At 35.3% G+C, this 12,058-nt stretch overlaps 1 protein-coding gene across 1 annotated transcript in view; it reads right to left on the reverse strand.

Annotated features, from left to right (window-relative positions):
- Positions 1-703: 703 nt before the first annotated feature.
- LOC141832634 (exocyst complex component EXO70C1-like) overlaps positions 704-12,058 on the reverse strand; it is a 17,673-nt gene continuing 6,318 nt past the window's right edge. The window contains 4 exon segments of the mRNA XM_074720100.1: positions 704-1,002; positions 1,059-1,167; positions 1,516-1,581; positions 2,044-2,354. Of these exon segments, the coding sequence (XP_074576201.1) occupies positions 704-1,002; positions 1,059-1,167; positions 1,516-1,581; positions 2,044-2,354 (785 nt within the window).

A 12,058-nucleotide genomic window follows, 5' to 3' on the forward strand; every position in this document is an offset into this window, starting at 1 on the left:
AACTCACTCTTGTATTCATAAGATATGTTATAAGAATGAAACTTTTCTCTCGAGAGGGGATGATTGTCCCTCTTACAATTGAGAATAAGAAGAGTAGAGAAGAAAAATAACAACTTTTTTGTTAAATAAAAAATAATAAGACATCCCATTTTATAATAGATGGGATGATTAATTAGCCGTTGTCATAATAATTATAAAATCAGCCAAATAATGACAAATAAATCAACTAATTAATGGCTGAGTTATCAGCCAATTAATGATTGATAAATTAGCCAAATAAGTGCTGATTTTATAACTAATTAATGGTTGGTCGATTAGCCAAATAATAATCTTTTGCTAGCTGGATAAGGATTAAATTCCAATTAGACAATTTTCCTTATCTTCAATACTCCCCCTCAAGTTTGGCGAATAGATATCTATAGAGCCCAACTTGATGAGGGCATTCTGCATGTGATTAACTGTAGTTCCCTTGGTAAAGATATATGCAAGTTGCTCATGACTTCGCACATAAGGAGTAACTATAGTTTTGTCTTGGACCTTTTGACGAACAAAGTGGCAATCAACTTCGATGTGTTTGATTCGCTCATGAAACACCAAATTTGAAGCAATGTGGATGGCTGATTGGTTGTCACAATATAGTTTGATGGGAGTTGTGACTATAAAACCCAGCTCTTCAACTAAAGCCTTCAACCAAACTATTTCACTAGTTGCGGTTGCCAGTCCTATATTCTGCTTTTGCGCTTGATCTGGACACCACTGATTGCTTCTTGTTTTTCCAAGATATTATATTTTCTCCAATAAACATGCAATATCCGGTAGTTAATTTTCTATCTTGAGTATCTCCAGGCCAGTCTGCATCACAATAGCCTACAATCTCTGAACTATTATTGTTCTTCATACAAATTCCTCTTCCTGGAGATCTCTTGAGATATCTTAGGATCCTTTCAATTGCCTTCCAATGGCTCATCTTGGGTGCGTGCATATGTTGGCTGATTTGACTAACTGCATATGCAATATCTGGTCTAGTAATAGTCAAGTAGATAAGTATGCCAACTAACCTTTAATTTGGTATCTCTGTATGTCAACAAAGGGTTCATCTTTATCTTTTACTTCATCATATGTAGAGAATGGACTGTTGGTTGGTTTTGCTCCTAGCTTACCTGTCTCCTGTAAAAGATCAAGAGCATATTTTCTTTGGGATAGAACTAGCCCTTTAGAAGAATAGGCTAATTCTATACCTAAAAAATATTTTAATTTTCCTAAATATTTAATTTCAAATTTTGACATTAAAAAATTTCTAGCTTGATTAATATAGTTCATGCTACTTCCAGTAATAATTATGTCATCTACATATATAAGAACTATAGTAGTTTCCTTATCATTAGTTTTAATAAAAAGAGAAGAATCACTATTACATTTTTTAAAATTAAGACTAATGAGTGCGGAACTTAATTTTGCATACCAAACTCGAGAAGATTGTTTCAACCCATAGATAGCCTTTCTTAGTCAGCATACCTTTCCTCCTTCTCTCAAATGGTACCCTTGAGGTAATTGCATATATACCTCATCTTCCAGCTCCCCCTGAAGAAAAGCATTTTTGACATCCATTTGGTACATTGGCCATTTCTTATTGGTGGCCAATGATAAAAGAACTCTTACAGTGTTCATCTTAGCCACGGGAGCAAATGTTTCCATATAATCAACTCCGTAAGTTTAAGTGTAACCTTTGGCTACCAGTCTAGCTTTAAAGCAATCTATTAAACCATCGCTCTTATGCTTGACTTTGTATATCCACTTACACCCTACTGCCTTTTTGTCCTTGGGTAAAGTTGCAATTTCCCAAGTTTTATTTTTCATGAGGGCATTTAGTTCTTCTTGCATTGCTTTTTTCCATTCTGGATGTTCATTTGCCTCATTAAAATTTTTTGGTTCTTGTATTTGATCAATACAACTCAAGAATACTTGATGACTTAAGGAAATATTATTAGTAGTATAATAATTAGCAATTGGATGAGATATAACTTTGAGATTATAATAATCTACCCATTTAGATGGAGGAAACCTTTGCCTTGTTGATCTTCTAAGGGACGGTAAAGATGGTGAACCACTAGTTTCATTTTCTGATAGAGGTGAGACAATTTGAGATTGATCTTCCCTTTGCTCAATTCTTGTTTCAATCTCTAAGGAGCTAGGTTCATCATCTTCTCTTTGCTCATTAGTGTCATGTCCTCCTTCTTCAGAGTCTGGAGTGTTTTCATTCTCACTTGATTGTAGAGGAAGAATGGTTAACTCTTGTGGAGTATATAGGAACATTTGTATGTCCTCCTTTTCCTGTTCCTTTTCCTTTTCTTGACCTGCAAAGTAAAACTTATTTTCTATAAATATCACATCCTTTGATGTGTATACCTTATTAGTAATAGGATCAAAACATATATATCCTTTCTGAAATGAACCGTATCCTATAAAAACACAACGCCTACCCTTTTTATCAAGTTTATCCCTAAGTTGTTCTGGTACATGTACATAACAAACATAACCAAATATTTTCAAATATGAGATGTCTGGTTTAATGTTGGTAAGTAGTTCCAATGGAGATTTTCCTTTGAGTACTCTAGAGGGTAAATAGTTAATAAGATGGGCAGCCGTACGGACTGCATCACTCCAATAACTTTTTGGAATGTTAGCATGAAACATTATGGTTCTTGCTATTTCTAATAGGTGTCGATTCTTTCTTTCTGCTACGCTATTTTGTTGTGGGGTGGATGGACAGGATGTTTGATGAATAATTCCTCTTTCTTCTAGATAGTTTTTAAATTCATGACTCATATACTCTCCTCCATTATCTGTTCTAAGTATTTTGATGTTAGCATTATATTGTCTAGAAGTATAGTTAAAGAAATATTTAAATGCCTCGAATGCTTGTCCTTTAAATGTAAGCATGTAGATCCAAGTGTATCTGGTTACATGGTCAATAAAAGATATGAAATATTTAAAACCTCTTCTAGACACAACTAGAGAAGTCGTCCATATATCAGAATGAATAAGATCAAAAGATTTTTCATATTTTCTTTCAGAAATAGGATAGTACATGCGAGTCTCTTTTCCAAAAATACAAGTTTCACAATATTTTTCTTCACAATTTTTAGATGGGAATAATTTATGTAAAGCTTGTTTATGTGGATGACCTAATCTAGCATGCCATAATAAATAACTATCTTTTTGGCATGTTGTGAGCGCATGATTATTCTGATCCAAAAAATAAATATTATTTCTTCTAGATCCTCTACCAATCACATTGCTCATTTTGAGATCCTGAAAAGTAATAAAGTTAGGATAAAAAATAACCTTACAATTCTTATCTTTAGTGATTTGGCTAATAGATAATAGGTTGGAAGTGAATTGAGGAACATATAAGGCATTACTATTTTTTCCAAAAAATTCTAGCTCTCCTAATTCCTTAATTTTTAAATTATGTCCATTAGCTACTTTTACTAACATATGATTATCCAGTGGTTTGAGATTATTAATTTTATTTTTATCACTAACCATATGAAAATCACAACCGAAATTAATTAGCCAACTTTGAGAACAAAAAAGATTAGAAGTGTTTAAGCAGTTACCTTGATCATTTAAAGATGTTTTTACTTCCTCGAGCAACTTTGAGATGTCATTGATGACGATTTCCAGTGTTGCAATCTTGGCTGAGTTATGGGATGATTGATCCTTTTTCTTTAAGTGATCAGGTCTTAGGTGGGGATGAAGCCGCCAACATTTTTTCCTTTGTATGATTTGGCTTCTTGCAGTATCCACATAAATTTTTGGCTTCTTGTACTTTATTCGCCTTTTGTTCTTCTAGGTCTACAGTGAAGACATGACCTTTTGATTGTGAGGCTTCAAGTCTCATGCTTGCCACAGTTCTTTGAATCATAGCTCTGACCTCTTGATAAGAAGAAAAATTTTTCATCCTCAGAATCTCTTGACGTAGAGGAGCATATGATTCTTCTAGAGACATAAGAAGACCAAATATCATATCTTCCTCTCTTTGTTGTTGTAAAACTTTTAGATCGGTTGTAATTGGCCTTAATGTATTATATTCATTCCATAGATCTTTGTAGTCACCAAATAATTGAGAAATAATCTTTTCTTCTTTTTTGATATTTGTAATTTGTCTTTTGATCTCGAAAATTCTTCCCAGATTTGATTCTTGTCCATATAGATTACTCATCTGCTCCCAGAGAGCCTTCGATGTTGGAGCACAAGTAACCATTGTTCTATGAGTTTTATCCATAGAATTTGACAAGAGAATAAATACTTCATCATCCTTCTCTTTCCAAGCTTCGAAAGAAAGATCCGACTCATCAGGAGGATCATTTGTAATATACTTCAATAGCTTCCTTGAGTTTAAGGATCTTTTAATATGAGTAGCCCAAGAGAAATAATTAGATGAATTGAGAATGACGGACGAAAAGAAAAATTGTTAAGTTAAACTTGCTTGTAGATCTCCCATCGGAATCAACTTTCCTGCTCTGATACCATGTAGAAAATTCAAGTGTACAAAATAACACACTACCCTTAAAACTCACTCTTGTATTCATAAGATATGTTACAAGAATGAAACTTCTCTCTCGAGAGGGGAAGATTGTCGCTCTTACAATTGAGAATAAGAAGAGTAGAGAAGAAAAATAACAACTTTTTTGTTAAATAAAAAAAATTAGACATCCCATTTTATAATAGATGGGATGATTAATTAGTCGTTGTCATAATAATTATAAAATCAGCCAAATAATAATAAATAAACCAATTAATTAATGGCTAAGTTATCAGTCCGATTGATAAATTAGTCAAATAAGTGCTTATTTTACAACTAATTAATAGTTGGTCGATTAGCTAAATAATAATCTTTTTCTAGCTGGATAATGATTAAATTCCAACTAAACAATTTTCCTTATCTTCAATACATCTGGCATCTTAATATTAATCTTGACACTTCTTATAATTCCAGTTCTTTCAAAGCATCCACCTCCATCAATACATGAGTATAGGATATTCTTATTAGATATTCACAATTATTTCGAAAAGGTTGTAGTCTTGTTTTAGATGGAATTGCTTCAAGAAACTTTTTTTTTTTCATTCTTTAGCAATTTATGATACGAAACACTGACTCTAATTATGATTTAAGAAATCTCAAATATTAATGTATTTTAAGAGATCTAAATTTTAATATTTTGTGGTTGATATTTATATGCTTATATGCTAGCATAGACAAAGTAATATTATTATTTAATATATAACTTAAATTGTATTATCTCAAGTTATTACAATATATTGTAACAGCTAGTGTTTTTTTGTATATTGTGTAATGCTGATTAAAAAGTATATATTAATATGATAAATGCTACAAGATTAACTAATAATTTAGTCAATATTAATAATTAAAAATTGTTGATGTAATATATGTGTGGATGATGATAAAACTCTATTATTATTATTTTGGTTGAGAGAAGAAAATTCAATTTGTTATAATATCGTGATATGCATATTTTAATTATAAATGTATAATACTTAAGTGTTGTACAAAGTTAAATATTAATATTCCGTGTTGCACATGATCCATTATTAAAGAACAGTCAAAAATAATATTGATGGTTCAATTAAAATAAGAAGGAAAAAAATTAAAAATATTTTAACAACACTTTATACATCACTTAATATAAGAGAAAAAAATATTATCAAATACATTTTTTATTGTGGCATGATTATTCTCCAAGTTGTAGGATCTTCTATGCGCTAGAGGGGGGTGAATAGCGCGTGTAGCTTTTCAGAATTTGTTCGTTTCTATCAAAATAAACTAAGTAGCGAATTAAATAACAATGCAAGGGACACGCGGATTTTTTACTTGGTTCCTAACCCTCCAGGGTTAGTACATCCAAGGCCTATGTACGGGAGGCGAATAGTTGCTCCTCTGGATGAAGACATGGCCGTGCTTGGTGGGCACGACTAGGCCTTGGCACCAATCTGTAAATTGGAAAACACAGTCGTGTTTGGTGGGCACGACCGTGGGGAGTTGGCTTGCTGGATGGAGGCACAGCCGTGCTTAGTGGGCACGGCCATGGACAGGTGCTTCTCTGGTGGTGAGGCACGGCCATGCCCTAGAGGGCACGACCCCTTGGAGTTTGAGACACGACCGTGCCTTGGAGGCACGACCCTTTCTTGCCTTGTCACGTTAATCCTCCGTTTCACTTCATTTCCATCCTGCAAAAGTATAAGCACAAGAGCAGACCTCCGAAATAGGACATGGAGAAAACATGCCTAATACATAAATAAAGGATGTGATAAACGTACGAAAATGATATGAATACAGAAAGATGTGCAATGTAAACATCAGAAATATATATATATATATATATATATATATATATATATATATATATCCTACGTACATCACACCCCCAGACTTAAACCTTTGCTTGTCCTCAAGTAAAAACTCATATCTAGATTTAGATAGAAATACAAAGCAGTATAAATATCTCAAGCACATCGGTCTAATCTTATCAAACAAAAGCAATGGTAAGCATGATACTCAAAATCGTTAAAAAAAGGCCTAGAAGAAGTTCTTCGTGCTCAGTGTAAAAGTGACCTTAGTCTATTTAGTATCAAATCCTTACTTCAAGTCAAGTTGTCATGCTACCGTGTTCCTAAATATTCCCGATCTTAGACACTTACCTGTCATAGGCTTGGTTCATCTCTTCCATTGCATAAGGTCTCAAAGAATTAGCTCAAGACCAAGAGAATCAGATCATTTATTTCCCTAGTAACCTTTACCGGTCTCAAAGGGGTAAATAAAATATTTTCACTTTTGACACTATTTTTTTTCATCCTTTATTATTTCTTTCCTATTTTTTTAGGGATTCAAGATTTTTCTAAAAGAGCTTACATGACTTGAGTTGGTCCAGTAACCAAAATACAATGGAAGATCACCATGGAAACACTAGTACTGATCAAGTCTCATGAATCATGACTAATTTCAGAGAAAAATCAATTCCTAGATTAGGCAATAGTGTAAGAGATCCTTAAACTAGGTCAAGTCTTAATTTTCTCAAGATATACTAGCTCACTTCCTACTCTTGAAGATAAGAAAAGACCTAGTTCTAGGGATATTAACTACTAGTATCAAAATCATCATCCAAATAAGAAATATGCTAGCATTTTTACAAGAGAACAAACACCTAAGGTGACAATGGTGATTCTTGACATGTTATTTACCATGCATTCTTAAAATAAATTTCAAAACAAATTACAAAAATAAATTTTAAAATAAATTTTAAAGCAAAGTTCAAAGCAAATGCATAAATAAAATTTAAATAAAATACAAATTATTTTATTCACAATATAAACAATTATTGCTTTCCCCCAGACTTTAACTTTTCTATCGTTTTGATTTTGTCATGCTATGTCCATTCATCTTTAATTTGTTTTCGGTAATCAAGGTATCTAATTCTTTGAACCAATTAATCCTAAAAGTGATTGGTCCAGCTCCACAAAAGTTTTTCATCAGCCATTAGGGTAAATCCAGAAGTGCCACAATACTGTGCTAGCAGGTTGGCTGTGGAGTTGCCTAGACTCCAAATCGGGTACTTCAGCCATGGGATCCGTCAACAAAACTTTTTCCTCCAAATTAAGCACCCCAGCATGCTCAAACTACAATGCTCTAAGTTTCCCTCAAGTCGCCTTATGATAACCAAGTTTTGACATATTATTTTGTGTTCTTACTTGGCGTTTTTAATTCTCTTGTGTGCTTAAATCCATATTTATATCATTTCATGAACAAGGGTTAATTTGGAGCTTCATCATAATTTCTTACATTTAGAGCATTATGTCCTAAGATTTGAACTTTATCTTGTAGGGGATCAAAGGAGACGTCAACCGAGGTTAAAATAGGAGCTCGGAGCACATCACAGTAGAGAACACGCCCTAGCCATGTCCCATTCTAGAGCGCTATAAGAGGCTACCTTAGTAGTCAACATGACCTAGCTGTATCCCCTGACATGGTCTGGTCGTATCCCACTCTGTTTCTTCCCAAAACTTGATTGGAGCCTTCCCTCAAAGTCCAACATGGCCTAACCATGCTTCTTAGCATAGTCATGGCATGTGTGATTGGGTTCACTTTATTGGGAGATATAAAAGGGCATTCCAGATCTAGGGCAAAGAGAGTCATTTTCTTCCTCCTCTTTCTCCACCTCCATCCAAGCCCTCATCTCGATTGGGAAAGGCACTCCCATCTCCACCTCTAGCTGCCACCTTCATCCACAACCTCTCATCCCAATTGAGAGAAGCTATCATCCATCTCACCCGGTTGGGAAGGTTCTCGCGAGGGAATGCACACTTGGAGAGGAGAAGAAGGTGTGATGGTCTTCCACCTCCTTAGCTTCCCCAAGTCCATCTCCAACCAAGAAATAAGCGTGGTGGTCTTCCGCCTCTTCTTGTCTGCATCAAGCCCTTGACCTAGTTGAGAGGAGAAGAAGGTGTGGTGGTCTTCCACCTCCTTAGCTTCCCTAAGTCCATCTCCAACCAAGAAGTAAGCGTGGTGGTCTTCTGCCTCTTCTTGTTTGCATCAAGCCCTTGACCTAGTTGGGAAGAGACACTCTAATCTTCATCGTCGGAACCCTCCATTGACTAGCCCCTTGTCATAGTTGAGAGAAGTGCTTCCATTTTCATTTGAGAGTTGTAGGGTCTTGGGCTCCTTCCGCATCATCCACTCCGAAGGGAGAGCTCCTTTATCTTTAGTCTTAGTGTAGCTTAGTTTTTCATGCTTGCAAAGTATTTGGTTTAATTCCCCTTTACATTATATTTACTTTTGTTAATGCATTTCAATTCATCTAATTTGTTTTTGTCTTGTTTCATTTAATAATTTAAGTTATTGTTCTTCATTTAGATGCAAGTAGATTAGGCTAGATTAGAATGTTTTACTTTATTGTTCTATTAATTCCTTTGCAAGTAGGATAGATTAGATTAGATTTCTATTTAATGTCATTAGCTTTAACAATTCAAACCAACAAACCCCCATTTATAACATCAAAAATCCAAATCTCATTCCAAATAATTTAATCCTGATATTGATATTCACCAGCTACGTTCCATGAGAGAAATAATCTAAGTCATCTCTATACTTCAGCAAAAGGTGGAATCCACCACCTAGTAGCCCCACATGGTCGACCCCACAATCATTTGTGAGGAGGTAAAACAAAAAGCTGCAGTTGGTCCGACGGAGGAGGTCATATCTATATTATATTAGTATAGAGAGGTTTGATAATTTGAATTGTAATCATACCACGATAATTCGGTTGTATCACCTTACCGTTGCATCGTAGCCTAGGAGGCATCCATTCACCTTTAAATTAGTTGCTGACCATTGCTTGGATGTTTCTTCTTCAAGTGGTGAAAATAATTTGATGGATGAAATGATGTGGGTCAAATCCTGCATTGTTGTCCCCCTCATTTTCCTTTTGATCAAGCTACATCTTTCACTACTTTGAAATTTGTGTGGTTGATCTTCATGGAAGGCCACTTTGATGTGTCAACCACAACTTGGGGAGACAACTATTGAGAAGGAGCAAGGTGTTGGGCTCAAGGAGATCGGTGGAGGAAGCGTTGGTGATGGTTCCTCCCTATCTCCCCCTCCTGTAACAGGGATGGCTCATCCTCATCGTAGCTTTTTGTTCTTTTTCCATAAACGGTGCCAATTTGATAGAGTCCTTTTTCATCGCTCGAGTTCCTCCTCTCCTTCTTCCTTGGCTATAGCAGTGATGGTTGTCCTTCAGTGAGTCTATTCTCAGAGCCTTGTGGATCAAAGCATGTCAGTCGAGGATCAGTGTTACCAGTGTAATCCCTCTAACGGTCAAGTCATTATCGTGCTGAAAGGAGGAAGGCTTGCCTATGCAAGGGAGCGTTAAGAGCTCAAAAGAGGAAGAAGTAGAAGATTAGCCTCTGCGTGTGAGAAGAAAATCATATCTTCTGTTAGGTCTAGCCCGGTGCGTTGCACGTGTTTACACGTTTCACAAACGTGCACAATAGAAGGAAAAATAATAATTACGACTAATTATTACAATACTTATAACACACACATGCAAGATACAATAAGTATATTGCATAACTGAAAATTAAAATTTTACATAATAACAATTTATTTTAGGTATACCTGACGGATGTCGTGGAATGGGATTGACATCAATCGAGCGGCTCTATCAAAGTTCCGCCTCTACCGGTGATATACACCAAGCTCTCGTCTGGACGGCTTCCCAAGCCACGAGTCACGTCATCGTCTTTGGTTCTAGCCGACGATCGACATAGTCGATACAAGAGAAAACCCTAATATCGAAAAACAAGCAACAACACACATCACGTTCATTTTTCGGGGCTTTCTAACTATCGCCGACAATTATATTTTCGGTGTAGTTTTAATGATCAACCTTTGATCATCAGTTTGGATAAACTGCCAAAACCCTTTTCGACAAGAATGGAACAATCTTCGGAAGTTTCACAAGCTTGTGCAAAAATGATCAATGGTCGTCGGACAACCAGAGTTGATTGACAGTGATTGGATAGCTCTTCACAAGAGTTATCAACGACGTTTCTTCTTCGGCAGCAGCTATCCTCGATGAACACTTCACTGGCCGACGACAACCCATCACAAGAGCTTCGGCGGCTAGACAGCAAGCCCCCGCCGGCAACTACAGTAGCTCCGGTGGTAGAGAGCATGCTCTGAGAAGAAGGCAAAAGGGGCGGCCTTTTCCTTTTCGGTAACCACTTGTAACGACCTCCCTTCTTACACTAATAAGGGAGACGTTACTATCATACTTTATCTTAACATATCTTGAAGAATTACCAACATGCGTAAAACTTAAGCTTGATTCAATATGTTCATTAACATGCATAATTTTAGAGCATGAACTATTGTAGAGGGAAGACATAAATCATTAAACATATATCACAACCACATATGGACAAGTAGCTTCTTTTTTTTTCATAAAAAAAACATAAATATGTGCATGAATCATGATTTGAACTCTATACCTCTTACTAGAAGATTATATTACTTACCACCAATCAGAGGCGTAGGCAAGGCTGGGCTGCACTGGGCTGCAGCCCAGTGCAGCTCCACGATTAGGCCACTATTAAGATTGAAAGCTAATTAATTCTCAGTAAAAAAAACGAGATGGCCTTGATTATAAAACTCTTTTTTTTCTTTCCACAATGAGAGCCAATACCCAATAATTGAAGTCCAAGTATATACAATCTAGCCCAATATAACAGCCCAATCCAACCTAATAATTAAAGCCAATACAACCCAAATTTAATAAAAACCCTACTTACATAGTTTGATGGAAAGAAAAAAAAGAGTTTTCTTTTATTTGTCGTTTGACGCATCAAGGAGCCGCTCAGTCTCATAACGACAATAGAGGCCGCTCAGTTGGGATCTATTTTTCAAGCTGTTCAACATCATAGGTCCAAGATTATCTCATTCCTTTCTGTTTTTTTTTTCAGTTTAGCAATCGAGTTTTATTTTATAATCATTTTCTCAGTTATAGCCGCCGCATCAAGTTTTGAAGCATGCTTTATTACTGTGTTTAAGTTTGTTATAATTGATTGGTAGTCATTTTTTTTATTCTTAAGTTATAAATAATTAATTTTTAATTATTTTTTATCCTTAGGTTATAATGGAACACCAACCTTCAAATAAAAAACCAAAAACATTATTGTCATTTTTTATGAAGAGAGATGAACAATCTGAATTTGATAATCAATTGCAATGTGATATACCTCTGAAACCAACAGTTGGATCCTCTACTTCCGATTTACAACCTCCTTCTGTATCTGGGCCAATAGAACAAAAAGAGGAAGAATTTGATATTTCTTTTATTGAACGAGATCAAGGATTACGAAAATTGATTTGTGAATACCCTGTTAATTGTTAGGATCAGTTGGTTCGCTAGAGAGGGGGTGAATAGCATTTTTCGATTCTTCTTGATTGTTTCTCTGCAAGAGTGTTAGCGGAAGCAAA

This window comes from Curcuma longa, chromosome 7 (genome assembly GCF_044706935.1).
Source record: "Curcuma longa cultivar G26 ecotype Majalengka, Jawa Barat chromosome 7, ITB_CL_G26_1.1, whole genome shotgun sequence".
In the NCBI taxonomy this organism is placed as follows: Eukaryota; Viridiplantae; Streptophyta; class Magnoliopsida; order Zingiberales; family Zingiberaceae; genus Curcuma; species Curcuma longa.